Source organism: Cinclus cinclus, unplaced genomic scaffold, assembly GCF_963662255.1.
Source record: "Cinclus cinclus unplaced genomic scaffold, bCinCin1.1 SCAFFOLD_32, whole genome shotgun sequence".
In the NCBI taxonomy this organism is placed as follows: Eukaryota; Metazoa; Chordata; class Aves; order Passeriformes; family Cinclidae; genus Cinclus; species Cinclus cinclus.
This window is the reverse complement of record NW_026912098.1, coordinates 1,863,734-1,889,606: the sequence shown is the minus strand read 5'-3', so window position 1 is coordinate 1,889,606 and position 25,873 is coordinate 1,863,734. Positions and strand designations below refer to the sequence as shown.

Here is a 25,873-nt window from a genome sequence, read left to right as displayed (position 1 = left end):
CCACCTCTGCACACAGATATTGCTGCTGCAGCTCTAGAGAAGGGAGCAGAAGGAAGCTTCAAAGAAATGAGATCCCCAATAAAAAAAAAAAAATTGGGAGATCCTTTAGTTCATTTAAAGCTACAGAGAACAGAGCCCCTCATGGACAGAGTCCGGGGCCACAGAAAAGGTGGAGAGACAAAAAAATATCACAAATATAGACGTGATTTTGTGCACAAATTATTAGACTAAAACAAAAGTAAAAACTTTTGGCAAGAAAGAAAAAAAAAAAAGAATTCTCAAAAATGACTCATATTACAACTGACTAGGAGAAATTGGCAACTCACAGAAATTGGCAAAGTTCACAGTTTCTGAAACCTTCCAGTCATCAGTGTCCACAGTGCAGCCTTGAGGTCCTGGTTCCTCAGGCTGTAGATGAGGGGGTTCAGGACTGGAGGCACCACTGAGTACAGAACTGACAGGGACAGATCCAGGGATGGGGAGGAGATGGAGGGGGGCTTCAGGTAGGCAAAAAAGGCAGTGCTGAGGAACAGGGAGACCACGGCCAGGTGAGGGAGGCAGGTGGAAAAGGCTTTGTGCCTTCCCTGCTCAGAGGGGATCCTCAGCACAGCCCTGAAGATCTGCACATAGGAGAAAACAATGAACACAAAACAGCCAAATACCAAACAGACACTAACAGCAATGAGCCCAAGTTCCCTGAGGTAGGAGTGTGAGCAGGAGAGTTAAAGGATCTGGGGGATTTCACAGAAGAACTGGCCCAGGCCATTGCCCTGGCACAGGGGCAGGGAAAATGTATTGGCTGTGTGCAGCAGAGCATTGAGAAAGGCACTGGCCCAGGCAGCTGCTGCCATGTGGGCACAAGCTCTGCTGCCCAGGAGGGTCCCGTAGTGCAGGGGTTTGCAGATGGACACGTAGCGGTCGTAGCACATGATGGTCAGGAGGGAAAACTCTGCAGAGATGAAGAACAAAAAGAAAAACACCTGAGCAGCACATGCAGAGTAGGAGATGTTGTTGGTGTGCCAGAGGGAATTGTGCATGGCTTTGGGGACAGTGGTGCAGATGGAGCCCAGGTCAGTGAGGGCCAGGTTGAGCAGGAAGAAGAACATGGGGGTGTGCAGGTGGTGGCCGCAGGCTACGGCGCTGATGATGAGGCCGTTGGCCAGGAGGGCAGCCAGGGAGATGCCCAGGAAGAGGCAGAAGTGCAGGAGCTGCAGCTGCCTCGTGTCTGCCAATGCCAGCAGGAGGAAGTGCCTGATGGAGCTGCTGTTGGACATTTCTGCACTCTGGGCATGTGGACCTGTAAAATAAAAAGAAATCATGGAATAGTTCAAATTTGGGAGGACTTGAAATATCCCAGCCCAGCTTGGTGTCACTTTCCCCCCACTGCCTGCCCAGGGCTCTGCTGCCTGGAGCTCTCCCTGCCAGCTGCTGCTTCCCTGTGCCCAGGGCTGGGCCCTGCCAGTGCTGCCAGAGCCCAGCCCAGCCCTGGGGGCTCAGCTCTGCCCTGCAGACCCCTCCCAGCACAGGGCACTGCCAGGGCCAGCTCTGCCTCTGCAGGCTCTGATGGCAATGTCAGAGCAACCCTGAGGAGGTTGGAAAAGCGACACTGATGCTGCCTGTAAGGGGCCCTGTGATGATTTCTTTCTTTGCCTGGTTTATTCAGACCTGAGAGAAATTGTTCTTATTGTTCTCAACCTGAATAGAGATATGAATATCAATGTTCAATTTTTTATCTAGGCGACCATGAGCAGTAGATTATAAAATCAGGATTTTCCCTTTTATGCAGCCCCTGACTTGCTGTGCTCCCTTTATAATCTATTTGGAAATGTTCTGTAGATAAATGTCATGCTGGGATCAGTCCTGATCAATGAACCATCCTCACCACACAAGGAGAACACTTCCAAGTCTCACCAGCTGTCTCCCTCCACCCAGACCTTGTCCCCCAGTGCTGGCAGCAGCTCCCAGGGCTGGCTGAGAGCTGTCCCTGGCAGGCAGCAGAGTCCCTGCCCAGCACAGCACCCTGGGCTGCAGGACCCTGCTCTGCAGGACAGCCCTGGGCACCCCTGGCTGCTCTACAGGAGAGAGAATCAGAGAATGTACTCACAGAGTCTGTGGGCATTGGGATGTTCCAGCTTTAGGAGATCACTGCAGGAGCTGCAGCTGCATTGTCCTGCAGCCAGAGGCTTCCTGTGTCCAGGGCTGGGAGTGATTCTGCCCCAGGCACTTGTGAGCATCTTCCCAGCCCTGACTGATTGAAGATCTCTGTGCTGTGCCTGGGATGGCTGCAGGCAGTGCCCTCAGCCCTGCTGGGCTGGGAGAAGAGCTGCAAATCAGCAGAAAGGTCTTTTTGAAGCTTTTCATGGTTGCCAAGAGCTGCCTCTGTGTCCTTGGAGCCCAGCCCAGCTCTCTAGCAGAGACACAGCACAAGGACTTTAATGACGCTCTTGAGGCTTGGATGCTGTTTACATCAGACACGGTCCCCCATATTGTGCTTAAAATCTTCACAAAAACTCAAAGTCATATTCAAACTGCAAAGTTTCTTCAAGTTTTAATAGATTCCAGTAAGGAACACAACTGAGTAAGTGTCCCAGGTTCCAGGTACAGCAGAACACTGGTGGCAGTGATGACAGGTGGGGACAAACAAGGGAAAGGTGTCCCTGATGCTGAGCAAACCTGGATGTGTCTCAGCAATGCCAAGGGCCAAGGGCTGAGCCCCAGCCCCTGGCAAGGCAGATCCTGTCCCTCCCTCCTTGCTCAGGGCTCTTCCCGTGGCACTGGGCTCTGGGGATGTGCAATGCCAAGGGCAGCACCATGGGGCGGCCCCTGCCAGGCTGCTGAGCAGGGACAAGGAGGCAATGAGGCCCCAGCACAGCAAGGCTCACTTGTCCCCTGCTGGCCAAGGGCCCAGGGCCAGCAGCCATGGCCAAAGTGCTGCAGCACTTGGCTCTGGCAGGGCCTTTCAGCTGTGCCCATCCCTGTGCCCTCTGCAGCCCAGGCTGTCCTATGGTGTCCATGCCCTGCCCCTCTGTCCCTGCAGGCTGTCCTCATCCCCCGGCTGCCCCACCTGGCTGGCCCCTTCCTTTGCTGACAGCTCTGCGTCCTGCCTGCCTCTGCCTGCACACACAAAGCCTTGGGCTGCTCCAGACTCCTTCTGGATGCCAGGTTTCACTACAGCCCTGCCCTGCCAGTGAAATTTCTTTAACCTTGGGTCCAGTCTGGAGCATCCCATCTGCTCTTGGCATCAATTCTTTCTTTTTTTCTCAGGCTGTTTTCAACTATGTCCAAAGGATCCTCTATCTATGAAACCTCCCTTCAATCCCTCCCTGGGCTCTCTTCTGTCCCCAATCTCCACTCCACTGAACACAGAGCTCCTTTGTCCTTATACATTGGCTTCCTCCAAACCCAAACTTCTGAGATTCACAGAATTCACAGAATTCAGCGATTTCACAGATTGACTAGTTTGGAAGAGACCTTCAAGAACATCAAGTCCAACCCATGCCCTAACACCTCAACTTAACTATGGCCCAAATTGCCACATCCAGTCTTTGTTTTAACACATCCATGGATGGTGACTCCACCACCTCACTGGGCAGATCATTCCAGTACTTTTATCACTCTTTCCATGAAAAACTTTTTTCCTAATATCCAACCCAATTGTTCCCTTTAAACGATTTGAGACTGTGTCCTCTCATTCTGTTTAGTGCTGCCTACTGATCTCTGGACCATCTCCAAGGTGTTGGCAAATGAAAACATTCTGCTCATAGTCTGAGGAAATCACCAGACAACAAGGCAGTCAGACCAGTCTGTCCTGGCTACTTTTGTCTGGGCCCAGTTCTTGGACAAATGCAATTTTGGAGGTGGAATCCCAGATTTGGGCATTGGCAGCTTGGTAAGGAGGGCAGTTCTTTCCCACTGGAAGGAAAGCACTGAGTCCCAGTGTGTGGTGGTAGATGAGAGGCAGCCCTCAGGAGGCCAAGGCCAGCCAGAGTTATCTGTCCTGGCAGATTTTGGCTGGGAGTAGCCCTTGTATATGGAGAACTTTTTACAATGAGGTCCAATTCCAGCCTTGCGCACCTGCAAAGGTAGATGGCTCTTTTGCTTAGAAAGGAAAGCCCAGAACCCCAGTGTTCCAGGGGCTGATGAGAGGCAGCTCTCAACATGCCAGGATCAGCCAGACCTGTCAGTTGGCCCCCAGGAGGCCAAGGCCAGCCAGAGATCTTCCATGTCCCCTTGGTTCCATGGGACCCCACAGTGTCACAATGGTCTCCATGATTCCATGGGGCCCTGCAATGCCACAATGTTCTCCATGGATCCACGGTGCCCTGCAGGATCACAGTGCCCCTTTGGCTGCACGAGGCCCTGTAATGCAACAATGGCCTCTTGGTTCCACACAGCCCTGCTGCTTCACACCGGCCCCTTGGCACCATGCAGCCCAGCAGTGCCACAGTGATGAACTTGGTGCCACGGGGTCCCAAAGGTGTCACCACCATCTCCATAGGAAGGAAACAGCTGACGCCCCGTGTTGCAGGGGCAGATGTGGGGCAGTCACCAGAGGCCAAGGACAGCCAGACCTGTTGCTATTTGCAGATTCTGTCTGGGAGTAATCCCCAGATATACGGAATTTTAGAGGTGGAATACCAATTTCAGACATGGAAATCTGGAGGAAAAGGACAGTTCTTTTCTGTAGGAAGGAAAGCACAGAACACCAGTGTTTCAGGAGCAGATGAAAGGCGGCCACCAGAGACCAAGGGCAGCCAGAGCTCTCTGTTGTGGCAGCTTTCACTTGGGTGCAATCCTTGAATGTACGGAGTTTTGGAGCTGGAATCCCAATTTTGGCCATGGGCGTGTGGTCGAGATGGATGTTTTCTTCCATAGGAAAGAAAAGTGCAAAGCCCAGGTGCTTTGGAAGAAGATGAGAGGTGGCCACCCTTAGGCCAAGCCAGCCAGACCTGTCTCTCCTGGCACCTTTCATCTGGGGGAAATCCTTGGACACAGGGATTTTTGGAGATTGAATCTAAATTTTGGTTGTGCCTGAATGGAAGAAGAGTTCTTTTCCTTAGGAAAGAAAAAATGGAGGCAAAGTGTTTCAAAAGGCAGATGAGAGCCAGCCCTCAGGAAGCCAAGGCCAGCCAGGCTTGTCAGTCATGGCAGCTTTTGTCTGGGAGCTGTTCTTGGAGATAGGGAATTCGGGAGGTAGATTCCCAAATTTTGGCCATGGGTGCCTGGAGGTGAAAGTTGCTTTTTTCCTGTAGGAAAGGAAGACACATGTAGCTACAAGGTCTTTTAGAGCTAAAGAGTCCAATAGAGAATTAACACCTGTATCATTGATGCTTTTAACCCAATATCTAAATTCCCATGTCCCTTAGGGTGACACTGAATGATCAACCAGAAACTGCTACCTGAAACCCATGAAGAAGGAGGAGGAAGAAGAAAGATGAAAACTGAAAGAGACAACACCAAAAATCCTCCATTTTGTCTCATACCTATTGCTGTATTATAAACCCCTCCAATTTAAAACCCATCACCATGGGAAAGCACACACTTCTATTTCACTACACACTCGTGATTTGAACTTCATCACTCCTATCTAGAAGCCGTCTCCAAGGAAGGCCTCAGGTCAAAAGCAGTGCTCTCCAGTGGGTCAGTGCCTGCCAGCACAGAAACCTCAAAAACCCCAGGTTTCTGGGATCCAACAGTGCCTCTCTTTTTATTCTCTACAAACCAGGACTACACCATTCACCTAACACATGTTCATTTCCTAACGCTGCGTGTCCCAGCTTTGTATTAAAATTAGCTCCACACCTCTGTGGGACTGAGCACTGCTCCTTGTTGGTCACTCTGGTGGTTTTCTGGGGGTCCTTGGGATGAAGTAAACAGTCTTCCTCTCCATTGAACTTTTCACCTTGTCTGCTTGTGCATGCTCTTTTTAGTCCTTTGATCATCTTCTGGACTTTGATAACAGTTTTCCTGCTTCAGGGCTCTGAAAAACCCCTTTATGCTGTGGTCCTTGCATCCTGTTTGTGCATTCTAGCTCTTTATCTCATCTTGTAACTTTGCTCTCCTCCTCTTCTTGTAAGCACAGTAAATGTTTAGGAATTCCATATGCTTTTGTCAGCCCCTTTTTACTCAAAGCATTTCTTGATGCTCGATTCTTAAATCTCAATTTCTCTGTCTCAGTCCCCTCTTTTCTAGAAAATTAGTAAATTCCTTTAGTTAATCATGTTGATACCTTTTCCTTTTTCCAGTTTACCTCCACAGCTCGCTCTTCTCGGCGTGTGTCCCTCATTGCATCTCCATGTATTGCCCCTAAGGAAGTCAGTGCTGCTCTCCACTTTAACATCCTCCAATTCCAAACAAGTATTGCAATAGACAGCACCAGACTCACACCTGCTAATGTCAGTATGACAATGAGAGGGTGGTGAAGTGTGTTCAAAATCCCAGCTGTAGTTGGTGACCATCCAAAGAGTGCATTGCACTGTGATGATTTGTGTCCTGGTTTACTCTTTGTAACACTTTGCTTATCTCTTTTATATCATTCTAGACTGTAACTAAAATCCTCTGCCTATTTTCTGAATCTCTTTCAGGATTTATGTCGAGTTCTGGCATTTCATTACTAATGAAATGAACCTTCCTAATGCAATGTTCATTCCAATGGGTCTAGGTGATAATTTATGATATATTGTGTAGTTAGATCTCATCAGCTGGTGGGATGTGACTGGTGCCAAGTATCAAAAGGCATACCTGACATTCCTGATAAAATTTCAAATATAAATATTAGAATGGTTCTTAGTAGGTAAGATTCCATTGTTATCATCAATTTCTACAGAAGCACAAGCGGTTTTTAAACATGCACAGCCTAGACCAATATATACAAGTACAGTCTTTTGACTAGATTTCTGCAAGTTAAATTACTGAATATTCTCAACTGCAATGTACTCATTTTGCTTGAGTAAGTTTAAGTTTCAGTTCATTGTCACCTGGTATGACTTTCCAAGGGGCTTCTGTAGCCTTTTTCACTAGGGAATGGTGAATCCAGGCACTCTGTTCCTTGATCTTTACTGCAGGGAAGGCAGTAAGGAGCACCTGGAATGGACCCTCCCACTGTGGCTCCAGAGTTTTCTCTGTAAGAGAATTAACATACACATCATCTCCAGGCTGTGTGTCCTGCACTGCTCCGTCTGTCCCTCTGCTCTGAGTTCCAGCCACATGTTTCTCCATTTCTCTGAGTTTCTTACTTAAGGCTACCATACAGACAATCATCCTTTCTTCCCCCACTTCAGTGGACAATCCCTTTTGCACTCCATATGGTCTCCCATAAAGCATTTCAAAGGAACTTAGTTTTTCTTTGGCTCCTGGCTTGGTTCAGATCCCCATCAATGCCAGTGGGAGAGACTGAGGCCAGGGTAAATTAGCTTCTTGTCCCAGCCTCACAATTTGCTGCTTAATTTAATGATTCATTTTCTCTACTTGGCCACTTGACTGGGGACCATATGGGGTATGGACCTCCCAGTCTATGCCCAGGTGACGACTGATTAGGTGCACTATTTTTGAAATCAAATGTGGCCCTCTATCTGAAGATACTGTGGCTGGAACTCTGAAGTGTGCTCTTATCTCTTGTAACAATACCCTGGTTACCTCCCAGGCTTTGGCAGTTCTGGTGGGTAAAGCCTCTGGCCACCCTGAAAAGGAATCCGTAAACACCAGCAAATATCCCTACCCACCTTTTCTGTGGAATTCTGAAAAGTCAATTTGCCACTGTTGTCCAGGCCCATGGCTGTGGACACCCTGAGAGGCATTCCCACTTAGGGGGACACCAAAAGCTTTTGTCACAGCAAATTCCAATGTAACCCTGTTCTGTTCCCTTGTTCTCCCCGTGTCCCTTCCCTGTCCCTCAGTCTTTCAGTCACTCCCACCCTGTTTCCCCGTTGGCTCCCATGCCCTAACCCCACCTTTGTGCCCCCCTCCCCATGTCCCCTGCTAATTGGTCTCTGATGATTCCCCCCACCCCGAATACCCATGGACTTGAACCTGGACCCTCACCACAAGCTTTGCCTCTGCCTTTGCCTCTGACCCTGGACTATCCACGTGTGTGGCTGAAATAAACATCTCTGTGGAACCCATACAAAGGCCCTTCCTGCTTTTTCACCTGCAGTCATCGTAACAGCTCTCCAGGACACTCCAACACATGGCTTTTTCCAATTTGGCCAAGTTCTGGTTTGGGTGTATTCCTGGGTTAGGTCTGGAGGCAAATGCCACACTGCCAGGTTACCTGAATGACAGTGGAGTATAAATTTCTGGGAGTACTTTTTTCAATCAGATAGTTATACAGGGCATCTACTCCCCAGTGAGTTTTCTGGTGTTCCTCCCTTAATAATGACCAGAACAGATGAGAAGGGATGACCATTGTCCCTTCTGCAATAACAGTGCATCCCTCTTGGTTACATGTTCCTCCTTGATCCCTAATTAGTTTTCTATGCTTTCTGATAGATACTGGCTTACCTTCAAGGGAGACCTGTCCATCTGGAATTAAAACTCCCTCAATGCTCATCTCACTTTTGCTGCTTCTTTTGCCTCTCTGTCCAGCAGCTCATTTCCTTCCTCCAGTTCTGAGCTCACCTTCTGGTGTGCCTTAATGTACATCATTGCTACCTGCTCAGGTAGCTGAACTGCTTCCAGTAGCAGAAAGAATTTCCTGCACATGTTAGATGTTTTTCCCTCGTGAATTCAACAGTCCCCTTTCTTTCCAGATGGCTCCATGTGCATGTACAACTCCAAATGCATACTCTGTGTCTGTATAAATGTTTGTTTTCTTTCCATTCATGATCTCCTGGGTGCGTGTTGGAATGATTATCTCAGCTTTTTGTGCAGAGGTATCTATTGGCAAGGGTCCACATTCTGTTACCTCTTTACAGGTGGTAAGTGCATACCCAGCAGCTGCTCCCATCAGTGAACCAGGTTTCTGCATCATCCCAAGGGGTGTCCTTCAGATCTGGGCAGCTGGAGGAGGAGGCTTCAATAGTCTCCAGGCAGTCGTGGTGTACTGGCTCCCCTTGATTTCCACTAAGGAAAGAAGCTGGGTTGGTAATGTTAGTCACAATTATCTCTGCATCATCTTGTTCTACCATGGTGGCTTGGTGTTTCAGGAACCTTTGTGGGGAGAGCCAGTGCCTGCCCTTTACTTCCAGCACTGCAGACACTGTGTGAGACACCAATGCAGTCATTTTCTGGCACAAGGTGAGTTTGCATGCCTCTTGAATATTCAGCACCACTGCTGCAATGGCTCTGAGCCTTCCCAGCCATCCCTTGGCTGCTGTGTGTAGTTGCTTGGAGAAGTGAGCAGCTGCTCTCCAGTACAGACCCAGGTCCTGGGCCAGTATCCCCAGGGCAATTCCCTGCTTCTCATGGAGAGACAAAAACAATGGTTTACTCACATCTGGGAATCCGAGAGCTGGAGCTGACATGAGAGCATTCTTCAGCTGGTGAAAGGCCAGGGTGGCCTCTTTTGTGCACTGGAGTTCTCTGTCCCCATTTGTAATGAGCACATACAGAGCTTTCACAAGTACGCCGTAGTCATAAATCCATAATCAGCACCACCCTGTCATTCCTAACAATGTCCACAGTTCCTTTACTGTCTGAGGTTTCAGGGTTTGGCAGATTGCTCCCTTGTGATCTTGCCCTACAGTCCGTTGTCCCACACTAATTTCATAACCCAGGTAAATTACCTTTTGCTTCCCTACCTGGGCCTTTTTCTTTGACACCCTGTATCCCTGAAGTCCTAGAAAGTTTAGGAGGCTCACCATCCAGGTTACCCATGCCTCTTTCATTTGGGTGGCCATGAAGAGATCATCCATTTATTGCAGTGGCTTCCTTTTTTCTGGGGGAGACTCCCAGGATTCCAGATCTTTGACAAGTTGTTTCCCAAACCAGGTAGGAGATTTTTCAAATCCCTGAGGCAATACTGTCCATGTTATCTGGGATTTGTGCCCATTTTTAGGGTTTTTACATTCAAATGTAAAAATATTCTGTCTGTCCTCATGGAGAGGGCGTCAAAAGAAGGCATGTCAAGTCTAAAATGGTAAAACAAGTTAGCTCTGGTGTTAAGCACATTAGAAAAAGCCTGTGGGTTTGCTACCACAGGATAGAGATCTTCAGTTATTTTGTTCACAGCTCTTAGATCATGTACTGCCTAATATGACCCATCAGGTTTTCATCTGGTAAGACAAGAACTCAGAGGGACATTCTTTTGTAACAACCCTAATTGCAAAAATTTTCAACTATCGGGGTAATTCCTTACCTGTCCTCCCTTTTCAAGGGGTACTCCTTAATTCTTGCTGGTTGTTTTCCTTCATTAAGTTAAATTACTATAGGAGTTGCATTTTTCACCCTCCCTGCTTGATTAGAAGCCCATACATCAGGGAACACTTGATTTATTATTTCTTCACTAATTTCTCCCTCCATTTGAATGGCTACTAACATTAAACTTATTGCCTCTATGTGCTGTTCATCATCTACCTCCTGAATAACCTCCTCATTTTTAAATTTATTCGTTACTTGTAATTGTTCTAACAAGTCTCTCCCGAAAAGGGGTCTCAAGATACTGGGCAGATATAGAAATTTATGAATGCCCCATTGCTTTCCTAGCCTATATTTCAATGGTTTGAAAAAATATGCTTTTTCAGGTTGGCCAGTTGCTCCTATTACTGTAACATAATCGTTTCCCATAGGTTCCAGAGTCTTATTCAGAGCCAAATATTTTGCCTCTGTGTCAACCAGAAATTCTACTTCTTTCCCTTTTTCCCCCAGCTTCAATTTTATAACCAGTGGATCTCCTGGGTTTAGATCTACTGGTCCTCCTCAGTCTTCTTTCACATGTGCAATCACTTTTCCCTTTTCCTGGTTCTCCCTTTTCCTGAAAGCCACACCATCTTCATTCTGGGCATTGATATTCCCAGTGACCATATTTCTTACAAATCACACACTGGTCCCAGCCCAGCCAGGACAGGCCTTGTCTAGGTGGTCCCTGTCTGTGTCTTCCTCTCTCCCTCTCACTTAGAGCAGCTACAAACTTGCTCATTGCTTCTTTATATCCTTCTTCCCACTTTCTAAAGACTCTCCACACCTCATGCACAGAGTCTCTAAGTTCCTCCCATCTCCTGCCCCAAAGCTTTTGAAGTTTATGTCTTATGTCACCTGTAGACTGCGCCAGGAATAAATTGACCAGCTGCTGTATCCCTATGTCAGACCCAGGTTCCAGTGATGTGTGGCAGCACATTGCATCCCTTAATCGATCGAGGGATTCCAGTGGTGACTCAGAGGGTCCCTGCTGGATTGCATATAAAGCTGAACAATTTATAGTTTTGGGAATGGTCCTTTCCATTCTCTTTGCAATCCACTCCTGATAGCTTTCCAACTTTGTCAGTTCTGCTCATCTGTTTGGGTCCCACTGTGGATTTTGGAGGGAGAAATAATTTTTTCACATCTAATTGTTGGGTTTTATAATAATCTTTTGCCAGATCCCCTGCCATTTTTATCATTGATTATTTCTCTGTCTCAGTCAGTGCATCCAATAATGACTGCATATTGCTGCAATCTGGATTATGATGTTTTATTATATATCACAGATGTTTAGCTGTGTTAACTGGATTGCTGAAGTAAGTTTTATCAACCTTTTCCCGTGCCTCCAGGTCAATTGTGGAGACAGGAACTTGAACCAATACCATTCCTCCCTCTGGTCCCACTATCAGAGGTGCCTGTCATTTGTGTGTTTGTTTTCCAGTCTGGTGTGTGTTCAGAGGGGGGACTGCATCCTCTGAGCCTGCATCCTCATCCTCATTCCTTTCCTATCTCATGTGGGGAGGTTTGAGCAAATCATCAGCCAGATCTTGTTCCTGGGCCACAGTCTGGTAAACCTCATCCAATTCTGTACATCTTTGCCCTGGACTGCAGGCTGAACAGCACTGTTTGAGCTTTCCTCTCTTAGTCTTATTCTCCTTCTCTAGGGCCAATACCAGAGGCTCAGATGGAGCCCTGAGCCCACACATCCCTCTGCTATTTGGGGTGACTTTGAAGGGAGAACACATATCAGCACATGACACCTCTGTCCACTTCCCTTCCCTCCTAAAAAATAGCATGAGCTGCAATAATGTGTTATAATCCAAAATTCCATTCCACTTCACCAACATTAAGCGAGGAGAAACACTCTATAACCCACAAAATAAGTTATAAGAGTAGGTATGTATTTATTGAGCACTGAGGTACATGAGGGATAGCTCCTCCAAAAACATGCACACCTTCAGTGACCTTCGCCTCTCTTTTTATTGTCTACAAACTGGGATTGCACAATACACCTAATACATATTCATTTCCTAACCCCACTTGTCCCTGCTTAGTATTAAAATTAGCTCCGCACCTCTTTATGACTGCACACTGCTCTTTGCTGGTTGCTCTGGTGGTCATCTCAGGGTCTTTGGGATGAAGTAAATAGTCTCCCTCTCAGTTGAACTTTTTTCCTTGGCTCTATGTGCATGCTCTTTTTAGTCCTTTGGTCATCTTCCAAATTTGGATACCAGTTTTCCTTGTTCAGAGGTCTGAAGAATCCCCCTCATCCTGTGGTGCCTTTGTCCTTCCATCCTGTTTGGTTTTTTTATCTCATTTTGTAACCTTGCTGTTCTCCTGTTCTTGTAAGCACAATAAATGTTAAAGCATTCCGTACAGTTTTGCCAGCCCCTTTTAGACAAACCATTTCTTGATACTTGATTCTTAATTTCGCTGTCTCACTATGGCATAATACATGGGATTGTGTGACACCACAGGCAGGTGGTGTGACATCATACAGCCATCTGTGACATCTCAGGGCCAGCTGTGTGATGTCACAGGGTGGTGGTGTGGCATCATAGAGCCAGCTGTGATGTCACAGAGCAGCTTTGTGATGTCACAGTTTGGGCTGTGATGTCATAGGATGGTGGTGTGACATCATAGAGCCAGCTGTGTATCACAGGGTGACATGTGTCACCACAGGGTAATCTGTGACATTACAGAGCAGGCTATGACATGACAGGGAAGACTCTGACATTGTAGAGGGTGGCAGAATTACATCACAGAATAGACCATGACATCAGGGAGTGGGCTGGGACATCAGAATGCAGCTGTGTGACATCACAAAGCAGGCTGTGACACCAGCTGTGACTCTCAGAGTGGCCTGTGACATCCCAGAGCAGGCTGTGACATCCCATAGAAGGCTGTGACATCACAGAACAGTCTATGACATCCCAGCAGGGCTGTGTGAGGTCACTGGGTTGGTCACTCTGCCACGGCCCCCACTCAAATTATCCCCCCCAGGGAAGTCTCTCCTGCTGCTCATGCAGAACAGTGTCCTCTGTCCCCCTGGAATCCCCCCCGCCCCAGCGCTGCTGCCTCCCCAAGGATGTTCCATAAATCAACCCCAGAGCCTGACACGGGGACAAGGGGCCAGGGCTGTGGGACCAGGACATCAAGGATGTTGATAATCCACGTCACTGTGCCACTGATGGACCTCAGTGGGACCCGTTAATGCTTTGAGGTATTTTGAATTTTTCTTCTGACTTGGAGTCCTGGAAAGGTTTGCGCAATCTCCTCCTAGGCCCTGAGGTTCAAGGGCTCAGCACCAAATGCACCACGGGGCTCATTGGGATCAAGCAAGTCCTGACAAACCATGGCTCTGCCTTGATTTCCCTCTGGTGTGGTGCAGTTCATCAAGAATATTTCCTATGATAGATATTGGCAAATACACCAAAGAGCTTTTTAGAAATGCACATTCTTATTTTAAAGGGTGCATTTTATTTCTGTTCTCTTTAGGGCAGAGGTGACTACAGCATTGTGTGACTGATGTTGATCCAGGGTCTCTCCTCAGCAGGTCTGGCCTGCTCAGAGAAGCTGTGCCTTGAGGTCTGACCCAGTGTGGACAACCATGATCCACATTCCCCAATCCCGTCCTGTCTGTCCTGGCTCACCTGGGTCCTGCTTTGCTTGGAGAACTGGCAAAGTGCAGTCAGGCAATCAGGGGTTTTCTTCTTTTTTTTTTTCGGAAACAATCTAAACCTCTTGACACTCTCATTAAGTGTGTGCCAAGCCCAAGCTGACACCAAGGAGGTTTCTGTGCCTGCGGTAGAGCCAGACAAGAACTGGTTTAGACCTTTGGACTCCCTTGGTTTCACAAAGCCTTGTTGTGTCACCATGAACTCTTGGTTCTGTGACATTCCATAGTGTCACAGTGGATATTTGGTTCCATGGGGTCCCACAGTGTCACAGGGGTTTCCTTGGTTCCGTGTGCCCCACAGTGTCACAGTGGTCTCCTTTTTCTTGTGGCACCCAGCAGCAAACCCCACTGCCAGGGCCAAATGCCTGGGAAGAAGGAGGTGGGGATGGACATTTGGAGTGATGGTTTTTGTCTTCCCAGAGCACAGTGATGTGGGATGGGGCCCTGCTGTCCTGGAGATGGCTAAACACCAGGCTGCCCATGGAAGGGGTGAGAGACAACAACCTCTGTCCATGGAGCTACAACAGCAGAGAGGTCAGGCTGAAGGCTGGGCTTAAAAGACTGTCAACTGCACAGGAAACATCAATGTGAGAGGAAAGATGTGTGCTAATGTCTTTACAAATCCTTTGGTGGGTGAAGGGATGGGTGTGAAGGTCTTTGAAATGGGTTGTAACATTTCTACTGACTTTGGGCAGCAGGTTTGTTACCGTGCTCCTGGAACAGACAAGGGTCTGCACAAGGGTGAACTCCTGAACTTTGGGGGGAAATGCCAGGTACAAGGGGGGACATGGGGCAGGATGTTCAGGAAGGCTGTACCTTCCTGGTGCCTTGGCCAGTGGGGAAAGGAAGAGGGCAACGTGTGTCCAGGAGTTTAGGATAAAAGGAGACTGCGCCCTCTGGAACCTCCAGAGAGAAAACACCAGGGGCATGTGCCCAGTGAAATCTCTCTCTTTACTCAAATAAAGTTGAATAACTCCTCTGTCTCCTTTTCAGACATAAACCTCCGGCGTTTATGGGTTTTCCTGACAGTGACAACATGAGATCTCAGGGAACCAAGGGTCCACAGTTTCACGGTGCAGCCTCATAGAGCGCTGGAGACCATTGTGTCACAATGGGAACACATGGAACAAAGGCACCCTAGTGACACTGCAGGGCCTCATGGAATGCAGGAGATCATCCTGATGGAATGGAAACTCATGGAACCAAGTGCCCACTGTTTTACAGTGGGGCCTCCTGGAATGCTGGAGACCATTGTGTCACAATGGGAACACATGGAACAAAGGCTCCACTGTGACCCAGCAGGACCTCATGGAACCCAAGAGACCTTTGTGATGCACTGGAATCTCATGGAACCAAGGCTCTGTTGTGACAAACCTGGACCTGATGGCACCAAGGAGACCACCGTGATGCAATCGCATCTCAAGGAACCAAGGGTCAATTGTCAACACATCAGGCTCTCATAAAACCCAGGAGAACATTGAGTCACAATGGATTGTCATGGAATCAAGGCCCCATTGTGACAAAACTTGGCCTGATGGAAACCTGGTGCCACTGGGACATCTTCAGCCTTGGAGGAATCAAGTGTCCTTTGTGACACAGCACAGCCTCGTGAATCACAGGAGAGCACAGTGACACCATGGAATCTTGGGGAACCAAGTGTTAATTGTTAACACAGCTGGGACTCGTGGAAGCCAGGAGACCATTGTGACACAATAGAGTCTCATGGAACCAAGTCTGAATTGTTACAAAAATGGCACTGTTGGATGCCAGGAGATCATTGTGACACCATGGAGTCCCATGGAAGCAAATGTCCACTGTTTCGTGTTGTAGCCTCATAGACCACTGGAGACCATTGTGACACGATGGAAAAATGTGGAACAAAGGCTCCCTAGGGACACAGCAGGGCCTCATGGAATGCAAGAGACCATTGTGATGGAGTGGAAACTCATGGAATCAAGTGTCCACTGCTTCAAGGTGTGACCTCATGGAACCAAGGAAACCATCGTGGTACAATGAAATCTCAAAGGACTCAGGGTCAATTGTCAACATATTACTGATAAGTGAAACTTTACAACATGAAGGCCATGAGTAAAATCATGGCTCAGGCCTGCACATCAGGTGAGTACAAAAGTGCTGTGGGAAAGTGACTCAGCTGAATTAGGGGTAGAAAAGCATCTTACATAAACATAATGTGTTCAAAATGTGGTGTGTGGTGGAAGTATGTTTGCTATGCTTAAAAACTGTGTAACTGATAATGGCCTAACTGTTTTAAAAAAGCTTGGTTTTTGCAATAAAGCATCCCTCCTTTGCAGCTGCCTGGCAACTCTGAGCCACTACAGACCCTCACCCACATCAGCCCAAGGCTCTCCTTTGACCAGGATGGGTGCCATGGCCCACAGGTGACACTGGGACATTGCCAGACCTGGTATAAACAAGGCTCCATTACTGCACAGCAGTGCCTCGTGGAACCCAGGAGAGCACTGTGGCACAAGGCAGTCTGGGGAAACCAAGTGTCCACTGCAAACACAGCGGGGCCTCATGGAAGCCAGGTGCCACTTGGATATTGCCAGGGCACGTGGAACTCAGTGTCCATTGTGACACAGAACAGCCTCATGGAACTCAGCAGAGCTTTGGGACAACCTGGAATCTCATGGATCCAAGGCTCTGCTTTGACCTAGTGGGGCCTCATGGCACACAGGTGCCACTGAGACCCTGCCAGCCCTTGTGGAATGCAGTGTCCATTGTGACACACACAGCCTCATGGAAACATGGGGACCATTGTGACACAATGGAATCTCATGGAAGCAAGTGTCAATTGTGAACATGGCGCGGCCTCAAAGAACCCAGAGGCCAGGGCTGCACCTCAGGGACTTGGGAAATGAAGAAAACATGTTTTACACTGTGGTGTACCTTGGGACCAAGAGTTCATTGTGGCAATGTGGAATCAAGGAGAACATTACTTCAGTGTTAAACCTTAGGGAACACAGGATCCATTGTGACACTGCAGGGCCAATGGATCCAAGAGACTTTGTGGCAGCACAGGGTCCCATGGAACCAAAGGGACATTGTGAAACTGGGAGGCCTGAAGGAATCATGGAGGGGCTCCTGAGGCAGTACTGCCGTGTGTGTGCCTGCAAGGATGGGGCACCTGTGTGAGCTGGGGGAGAGGCCAGGGCTGCAGAGGGGGGATGTTGTTGGCAGGTGCACGAGGACGCTCTGGGACGCTGCCCTGGGGTGTCCAGCGCACTGGGGATGGATCAGCCCCTGCTCTGCTGCTCCTTGCCAGGCTCTCCCCTTGCAGGGACCTTGCAGAGCACCAGCCATGCTGTTTGGGCCCAGCCTGCCCACGGCCAGCCTGGGGCTGCTCCCGGGGCTTTTCTGTGCTCAGCGTTGGCCTGGCCAGGTGTTCTGGAGAGAGCCTGGGCAAGGAGCCTCCAGCCCCCAGGCCCTGCCCTGAGGTGTCAGCGCTGCCCCAGCAGTGCCCATGGCCTGTCCCTGCTGCAGCCCTGGCACTGCCACCCCCAGGGCTGTGCCCGGCCCCGAGAGCACTCAGGCCCTGCAGCAACACCAGGGGCAGGAGGGCAGCGGGGCAGTGGCACGGGAGCAGCACTGGCAACACCAAGTGCTGCTGCTGCTGCTGCTGGGCACAGCTGCTGTGCCAGCACTGATCTGCCCCAGCTCTGCACACAGACATTGCTGTTGCAGCTCCAGAGAACGGAACAACAGGGACATATCTAAAGAAAACTTTGCTGGGAGATCCCTTAGTTCATTTTAAGCCACTGAGAGCACAGGTCCTCATTGACAGAGTGTGTGGCCACAGTGAAGGTCGAGAGAAACAAAATTACAGATGGCACCAACAGTGACCTTTATTTGTGGACAATATTAAAAAACAAAGGAAGAAAAAGGGAAAAAATGTAAACCAAGCCAACAAGAAGTATAAAAATTACTTTTATTACAACTGATTTACTGAAATTGGCAAGCAGTTTAATGTTTCTGAAATCCTTGAGTCATCAGTTTACACAATGCAGCCTTGAGCTCCTGGTTCCTCAGGCTGTAGATGAGGGGGTTCAGGGCTGGAGGCACCACCGAGTACAGAACTGACAGGGCCAGATCCAGGGATGGGGAGGAGATGGAGGGGGGCTTCAGGTAGGTAACTGTGCCAGTGGTGATAAACAGAGACACCACAGCCAGGTGAGGGAGACAGGTGGAAAAGGCTTTGTGCCGTCCCTGCTCAGAGGGGATCCTCAGCACAGCCCTGAAGATCTGCACATAGGAGAAAACAATGAACACAAAACAACCAAAAGCTAAACAGACACTAACAGCAATGAGCCCAAGTTCCCTGAGGTAGGAGTGTGAGCAGGAGAGTTTGAGGATCTGGGGGATTTCACAGAAGAACTGGCCCAGGGCATTGCCATGGCACAGGGGCAGGGAAAATGTATTGGCTGTGTGCAGCAGGGAATAGAGAAAGGCACTGGCCCAGGCAGCTGCTGCCATGTGGGCACAAGCTCTGCTGCCCAGGAGGGTCCCATAGTGCAGGGGTTTGCAGATGGACACGTAGCGGTCGTAGCACATGATGGTCAGGAGGGACAACTCTGCTGAAATGAAGAAGAGAAAGAAAAACACCTGAGCAGCACATGCAGAGTAGGAGATGTTGTTGGTGTGCCAGAGGGAATTGTGCATGGCTTTGGGGACAGTGGTGCAGATGGAGCCCAGGTCAGTGAGGGCCAGGTTGAGCAGGAAGAAGAACATGGGGGTGTGCAGGTGGTGGCCGCAGGCTACGGCGCTGATGATGAGGCCGTTGGCCAGGAGGGCAGCCAGGGAGATGCCCAGGAAGAGGCAGAAGTGCAGGAGCTGCAGCTGCCGCGTGTCTGCCAATGCCAGCAGGAGGAAGTGCCTGATGGAGCTGCTGTTGGACATTTCTGCACTCTGGGCATTGTGGACTGTTCAAAGAAGTTCTTGACAAGCTTGGAGCCATATCTCTCATTCAATCCTATGGAATAATTTCTGGAATCCAGTCAAAACTACTTATCTTCCTATGGGGAAACCTCAGTACACATTTTTATTTTTAAGTTTAGGTTTTTGCTGCTGAGATACTGCATCATCTTCAGCATCACACTCAGTCTGAACACTAGGGAGCCCAGAGGGAAAACAGAGCTCCCTGTACCCCAGTGCAGTCAGACTTAAATGTCCCACACAGGTGCCATTCCCTGATTTCACCTTCCTCTATTTCAGCGTGAACATAAGCATTCTTTAGAAATAAAGTGGACTCTTTGAAGACTCCAGTTCAATAATCATTTTCTCTGAAACATCCTCTCTTTCCTTGTGCATCTGGACATGGAGGGATATCCAGCTTTAGTCTGGCTCTCTGCTGCCTGGAGTTGTTCCTACTGGGAGCTGTTTGTCTCTATCCAAAACTTGTCCCTGCCAGTGCTGCCAGAGCCCAGCCCAGCCCTGGGGGCTCAGCTCTGCCCTGCAGACCCCTCCCAGCACAGGGCACTGCCCAGGGGCATCTCCCTGGCAGCAGGGCCTGAAGGGCAGCTCAGACAAACTGAGATGCTGCAAGCCAAGGTGCTGCTGCTGCTGCTGTCTGTAGGCAGAGCAGGCTGAGGAGGAGGCACTTTGTGAGGCAGATCTGAGGCACATCTGCTGATGCCCCGTGGGACAGTGCAGGAGTCTCAGGGACACAGACACACCTGACAGCCCCTTTGCCTTGCCTTGAGGAGAGAGCTGAGAGCAGCCCTGGCCATGCAGCAGCATCTCCAGAGCAGGAGGAATCTGCCCTGATGGGGGTGGCTCCTTCCACCTCCAACTTCTGCCCACAGTCCATGGGGAGCTGCCAGGCAGGCTGAGAGCTGTCCCTGGCAGGTGGCACATGCCCTGGGCTGGCCAAGAGCCCTGAGGGCTGCAGAACAGGCACTCCAGCTCTAGGTCATATTCACCCAAGTGTGTTTCCAGGTGGAGGTTCAGATATGCAGCCCCAGGCCCTCTACAAACCCAAGCTGCCCGCTGCCTCTTCACCTGCCTGGAGTCCTGCCTGCGTTCATGGCAGCAAAACCAGGCTGTTCCTGGCCACAGACCAGAGCTCTGCTCCTGCAGGATGCTCTTGCCAGCACTTTACAGGATTCTGCTCCGCACGCAGCACTTTTCCTTCCCCCTCTCAACTGGCTTTGGCACACAGAGCACAACCTGGCTGGCTCTGCCATCAGCACACCCCAATCACAGGTGGAGGAAGAAGAAGCAGGGGCTGTTTTGCAGCCATGCCCAAGAGAGACTGGAAGGGTGCCCTCCCTCTGGTCTCACTTGCTTGGCTTTCTGACTGGGTCTGGGGCAGGGGCTGTGATTCCTCATTTGTGGGGACCAGAACCGCACTCAGGATCCCAGCACTGCCTGACAGCGCTCTGGACACTGGCACGGTCACGCGTCCGAGTCTCGGGCACTGTGCTGCTGCTTCATTTGTCCTTTGGCACACCCAACGCTCCCTGAGAAGCCCTGATGGTCTCTGGTTCTGCCCTCTTCCTGACCTGGGCAGGGATGGAGCATTGCTGTGCTTTCAGGAAGCTGGTGTTGAAATCTTGCAACATTCCAGTCTCCTTTGCCCTCTGTGGATGCTTGCCATGGAATCCGTCCCAGTTGGGTTCAGAGCATACTCAGGTGGAGTGGCTCTTCTAAAACCCAGGGCCTCCAAGAGTGCTCAGCAAGACCTTTAACTCCACAGTGTTGTGGAACTGGACCTTTAGCACAGAGATATTTCCAGCCTGATCTGTCCTTGTTCCTCTGCATCTCTGCACAAAACACAGCGTGGAAGAGAATGGCAGGAAGAGGCCATGTGTCCCAGGGCTCCGGATTTGCGGCGCTTGAGATCCACAGAGATGCAGGCAAAGTGAAGAAGCCAAACTCTTTATTGATGGAGGGGGAAGCAATGGGAGGAGCTGGAGGGGACAAAAGGGATGGGTACAGTATGAGGGCTGGAGGGAGGGGGCAGTGAAAAGGGTGGAATGAGACATAAGAGAAAAAAGGGATGGGCACAGTGTGAGGGCTGGAGGGAGGGAGCAGTGAAAAGGGTGGAATGAGGCATAAGAGAAAAAAGGGATGGGCACAGTGTGAGGGCTGGAGGGAGGGAGCAGTGAAAAGGGAGGAATAGTGGAGGGAAGATGAGAGGATGGGCAGTGTCTGAAGGCTGTAGGGAGACAGCTATGTACAAGCAGGGAGAGGGCTGAAGCCACATGAACTTCAACAGGCTCAGCTGTGCCTGGAGCTCCAGCTGGTCTCTTCTGGTCTCAAGGTTGCCTCATCTTCCATGGCATCTGGAGAGCTTAAAGGGATGCTGGTTCTTCTGAGCCAGCAGATGAGCATGGTTCTGCAGCTCTTCAATTGAGTGTATCTTGAATTCCTACGTTTGTTTGGGAAGGGCTGTCGTCTGTCATCAGGGCTTGAAAGACTGGAAGAGAGAGGAAAGGAGCCATGGTCAGAGCCCAGATCTGTGGGAATCCAAGGTGACCGTCTTGCTAGGGCCATCCCACCTAGCTTATTCCATGGCCAATACAGAGGAGGGGCCAAGGGGATCAGCTGCAAGGTGTTGGCCACAAATACCCCCACCCATGTCCCTGAAATCACTGTGTGCTCCATCCACGCCACCGTTCATCCACACAGGGAGTGAAACCCTCCAGAACCGGGCCAGGGATTGCAGCTCCCCCCACCAGCCCCGCTGACAGCCCGCTGCCCTCACTCACCCTCCCTGAGCACCTGGGGCTCTTCCTTCTGCCCCCTCAAGCTCTGCCCGGCGAGCCCTGGGAACACAGAGCCTGTCACTGCCCCAGCGGCACAGCTCCCTGCCAGCGGCGCTGCCAGCCCTGTGGCCACTCCCCCTCCTGGCCCGGCAGGGCTCAGCCCTGGCCCTCGCCACCTCCTGACACCCAAGGAAGGGCACGGCTGGGAGAGGGTGGCAGCAGCCCCGAGGGCAGCCGGGGCTCCACGGCGCCGGGCCCGGATGGTGCCGCCGGGGCAGCAGCCGGGGCCGGGGCCGAGCCGTGGTGGGTGGGGAGGGACCCCGGGCTCACCGATGAACCTGATGGCCGCCTCTCGCAGGGGCTCCTGGGGGCTCTGCAGGTACGGCAGGGCCTGGCGCAGGTGCTGGGCCGCTCGGCTCCTGTCCTCTGCCAGCTGGGGAGAGCGGCGGCAGGCAGGGAAGGGTCGGGGCGGGCTCTGCCCCTCTGGCAGGCGCTGCGCTGAGGCGCCCGGCCCCGGCCTCCCCTGCCCGCCCAGCCCTGAGGCGCGGCCGGCAGCCGCTGGCGCCGGGCTCTGCAGGGGCAGAGGGCCGGGTGCTGCCCGGGGAGCCGCGGTGCCCACCCGCCCCGCGGCCCCGCTGGGCCGGGGCTCCGTCGGCACCCGGCTCGGGGCCACGGGAGCCTGGAGCAGAGCCCGTGCGGCCCCTGGGTGCAGCACTGGGCACGGCCACAGCTGCCAGCCCCACACAGCGAGCACTGCGCTCAGGGGGCTTCTCCAGCCTGAGCCTGGGGCTTCCAGGCCGTCCTTACCAGGCACTCGGCCAACTTCCACAGCTGCTCCTTCTTCAGCAACTGCTCCAGATTCCTCTTCTTCAGGAATTTGGTTGCACAATGCAGCGTTGCCCGAGAGGCCTGGAGAGCAGCAGAGATGTGGAGATGGCAGCGCAGTTCAGGGCACAGGACCCGTGTCCCTGTGCCAAGGCCTGGAGGAGGCTGCAGCCCGGGAGGTGCCAGGGCAGGAGGCAGCCGAGCCCCCTCCCAGGGATGCACCAGAAGCCCACGAGTCCTCACCTCGGCCACACGCCGATTTTCATCATGACAGTGGAATAAAAGTGGGAGTAGGCTCTGGCACACAGTTGACTTAAGGGGCTTTTTTCCCTCGTCTACTACCAATTCCATCACCTTGCAGAAGAGGTCAAGGGAGAGCAGCTGCACGTGGCTGTTGTCCTGGAGGAAAGGAAAAAACCTCAGCACCAACTACTGCAGCCCCTGAACAACAGCCCAAATAATCCACAGGGCACCCAGTTTCTGGGCAGCAGCCAGTGCCCGTGGCTGAGGACACTGAGCCTTACGTTGTCAAAGAAGGCCAGGAGTGCCTGGGCCAGCTTCAGGGCGGTGGTGCTGGATATCAGGATGTCTTGGTCCTGGAGCACATTGGTGAACACGTGGAGGCTCATGCCAACCACCTCTCCATCTGCATCACCCAGCAGCTCCAAAAGGCTTTGAGACAGGCTACACATTTTTAGGGCCTGTGTGGAACACAAGGTTGTGCTGTGAAGCCACGAACGACAGCACCACCAACACTGCCCTGGCACTGCAACCCCAACTGCAGGGCCCAGAGGCCAAAGGCCTGTCCCAAAGAACTCAGGGAGGTGAGGCAGGAGAGCTGGGAGCATCTGCCTCAGCTCCTGAAGCCCAGCCAGCCCAAGGGGCTGCTTTCCCCAGCGCAGCTTCAGCCGCTGTCCCCTTCTCACCATCGAGGGATCCTTGCTGAGCACCACAAGGCCTCGGAGCTCCAGGCAACGCCTCTCCCTGCACTTGCTCTGCACATGCCTTGACATGATCTCAAGGATGCTGTCAGCACAGTGAGTCAAATCCAAGCAGTCCAGGACCTGGAAGGCACAGGGCAGTGACAGGGGACCCAGCCAGCAGGAGCCCAGATCCGCACAGGGCTGGGCCCAGACAGCAGCACAGGGCACGGGCACCGTCCCAGGCAGCTGTGGCGATGACCACAGAGAGCTGGGAGGCAGCTCAGAGAGGCAGCGCTGGCCATCGGGCTCACCTCCACAAGGAATGCCAGGAAAGGCAGATCCCAGCGTGGCTCTTCCCTGCTGAGCCAGCCAAGCAGGCGGCGTGCAATCCCAGAACACACGGAGAGGGAGGAACGGCGCATCTGCCTGATGGGGGAAAAGGCACCAAGACACTGAGGTGGGCAGGCAAACCTCTCTCAGGAGTGAGTCACAGAGATCCAGTCTTTGCCAAGCATCCCTGGAGCGGATGTGGGCATTTTGGGAGGCTGCTCCTTCTGGGCACCTCCTCTCCCAGCCTTTTCCAGTCTGCTTGGCTGTCCCTTGGTGACAAATCCCTCTGGCCCATGAGCACAGGGACTGTGTGGGGCACCCCGGGCACAGAGCACAAATGTCGGGGACAGAGGGGAAATGGGGGTCTCACCTGGCCAGCAGACCCACGGCATAGTGCTGGGTGTCAGCACAGAGCAGCGTGTCCCAGCCACGCTTGCGCTCCATGGCCATCACCTCAGGGTCATAGTGCAGACAGAAGAGCAGAGCCTTCATGGCCTGCACCGCAAACCTGTGTGCAGAGCAAAGTCCAGGTCACACTGGGAGCACTGGTGCTGGCCACAAGGGCATGGGAAGGACAGGGGGACTGGGACCTGTTGGGCTGGCTGGGAAGGCGATGTTCCTCCCGGCACGCTGTCCAGAAGTTATCAACTTCCTCTGGCATCTGCTGTGTGGTGATGACAACGTGGAAGAGCAGAGCCACAAACAGGCGGGAGGAATAAAGGATCATTGCCTTCTGGCACTGAGGCACAATTAGCCAGATCACCAGAGTAGCCTGCAAAAGAAGCAGCCCGAGACAGCGCTCAGGGCTGAGCTGTCCATGGGGCAGGGCCCGAGGGGAGACGCAGGGGGAGCAGCGGGCCCAGTGCCCCCTGAGCCTGTCCCTAGCCCAGGTTTCAGCCCAGTGCCTGAGGCACGGGGAGGATGGGGAGCTGCTGGAGAGGCGAGTAGAGAACGAGCAGAGGCCAGTTCCAGAAACTCACAGCCAGGGCAAACACGTCTTTGTTGTCTCCATCAGAGGTGCTCATGCTGTGCAGAGGCCAATCCTCCATCACACAGAGCAGTGTGGGCAGCACCTTCTCCACTGTTGGTCCTGACGAGCCTATGGCTCTCCACATCCTTGCAGCAGCTCTGTGGGATCACAGCTCTGTGTCAGGGGGTCTCAGTCACAGGACCATGCCCTGTACAGCTGTGGGGCCCAGGTGACAGAGCCCCAATGCCCTGAGGGGGAGGGAGGGAGCATGGCAGCAGGCTGAGGAAACAGAGGAGCCTGAGGGTCCTGGAGCTCTGTGCCTGTCTGGCAGACCCCACTGGACAGGCTGTACAGGGCCATGGGCCCTAAAGGCTGTTGAGCCCTGAGCTCTCAAGGCACGTGGACCCTGTACCTGTCACACGTTGGGGCACAGCGCAGGAGGGTCAGCACCACGTCAGCAGGGTGTTCTCCAGCCAGCCTCCAAATGTCAGTGCGCAGCCTGACACCCACAGTGGCATGGGACACGAGACTCTGGTGGATGCTTTTCACCATGGCTGGCACCTGAAGGAGGTGGGCAAGACTTGGAGCACTGTCCATGGGAGACACTCCCCAGCTTCCCCTAAGAAGTGCTTCCCTCCCCGCCACACTGTGCTGGCCTCAAAGACTGAGGGGCCCAGTGACCATGGCGTGAGTGGGCATGCACTCCTGTGAGGCCTCAAGCCCTGGCCTCAGGCTGCTTACGTTTGGCTGGGAAGAAACACAGGGCTCCTTAAAATAGTCCCCAATGAGTTCCTGACTCAGAGTGGCAGTGGTGTCAGTATTTGTGATGCCCTCAGTCTCTGCAGTGCCGGCCATGTCCTCAGTCTCTGCCATGTCAGCCTTTGCCCTGCCATCATTCATTGCAGTGTCAGAGCCCTCTGAGCACTCAGGTGAATTTGGGCTGACATCAGGCTCTGCCTGGAGCTCGGTCAGCCTGGAGTCAGGCTCAGCTGTGCCCTCTGTTGCTGTGGTTCTGGTCTTCCTACGTCGAATGCATAGGAACTTCTGGAACCTCTGCAGGAGAACAAAGGACAGGGAAGAGAGG

The 25,873-nt window shown here is 51.8% G+C and overlaps 1 protein-coding gene and 1 pseudogene across 1 annotated transcript; both read right to left on the bottom strand.

Annotated features, from left to right (window-relative positions):
- Positions 1 to 341: 341 nt before the first annotated feature.
- LOC134057293 (olfactory receptor 14A16-like) lies at positions 342 to 1,118 on the bottom strand (annotated as a pseudogene).
- A 16,880-nt stretch (positions 1,119 to 17,998) lies between these two features.
- On the bottom strand, positions 17,999 to 25,662 carry LOC134057292 (olfactory receptor 14J1-like). Its single transcript, XM_062514286.1, has 4 exons — positions 25,531 to 25,662; positions 25,202 to 25,350; positions 23,091 to 23,238; positions 17,999 to 18,763 (listed from the first exon to the last, which is right to left on the bottom strand). Exons 1-4 carry the CDS (start codon positions 25,660 to 25,662, stop codon positions 17,999 to 18,001), a joined length of 1,194 nt encoding a protein of 397 aa, XP_062370270.1.
- Positions 25,663 to 25,873: the final 211 nt, after the last annotated feature.

What these genes read in the sequence shown, in the direction of transcription:
- LOC134057292 (XM_062514286.1), bottom strand. Translation starts at nt 25,662, where the DNA reads ATGGCAGAGACTGAGGACATGGCCGGCACTGCAGAGACTGAGGGCATC. An exon ending in GTGTTTCTTCCCAGCCAAAC is followed by an intron (nt 25,351 to 25,530) that starts GTAAGCAGCCTG and finishes CACCTCCTTCAG; the next exon opens with GTGCCAGCCATGGTGAAAAG. An exon ending in TCCTGGCCTTCTTTGACAAC is followed by an intron (nt 18,764 to 23,090) that starts GTAAGGCTCAGT and finishes CTGCACACCCCC; the next exon opens with ATGTTCTTCTTCCTGCTCAA.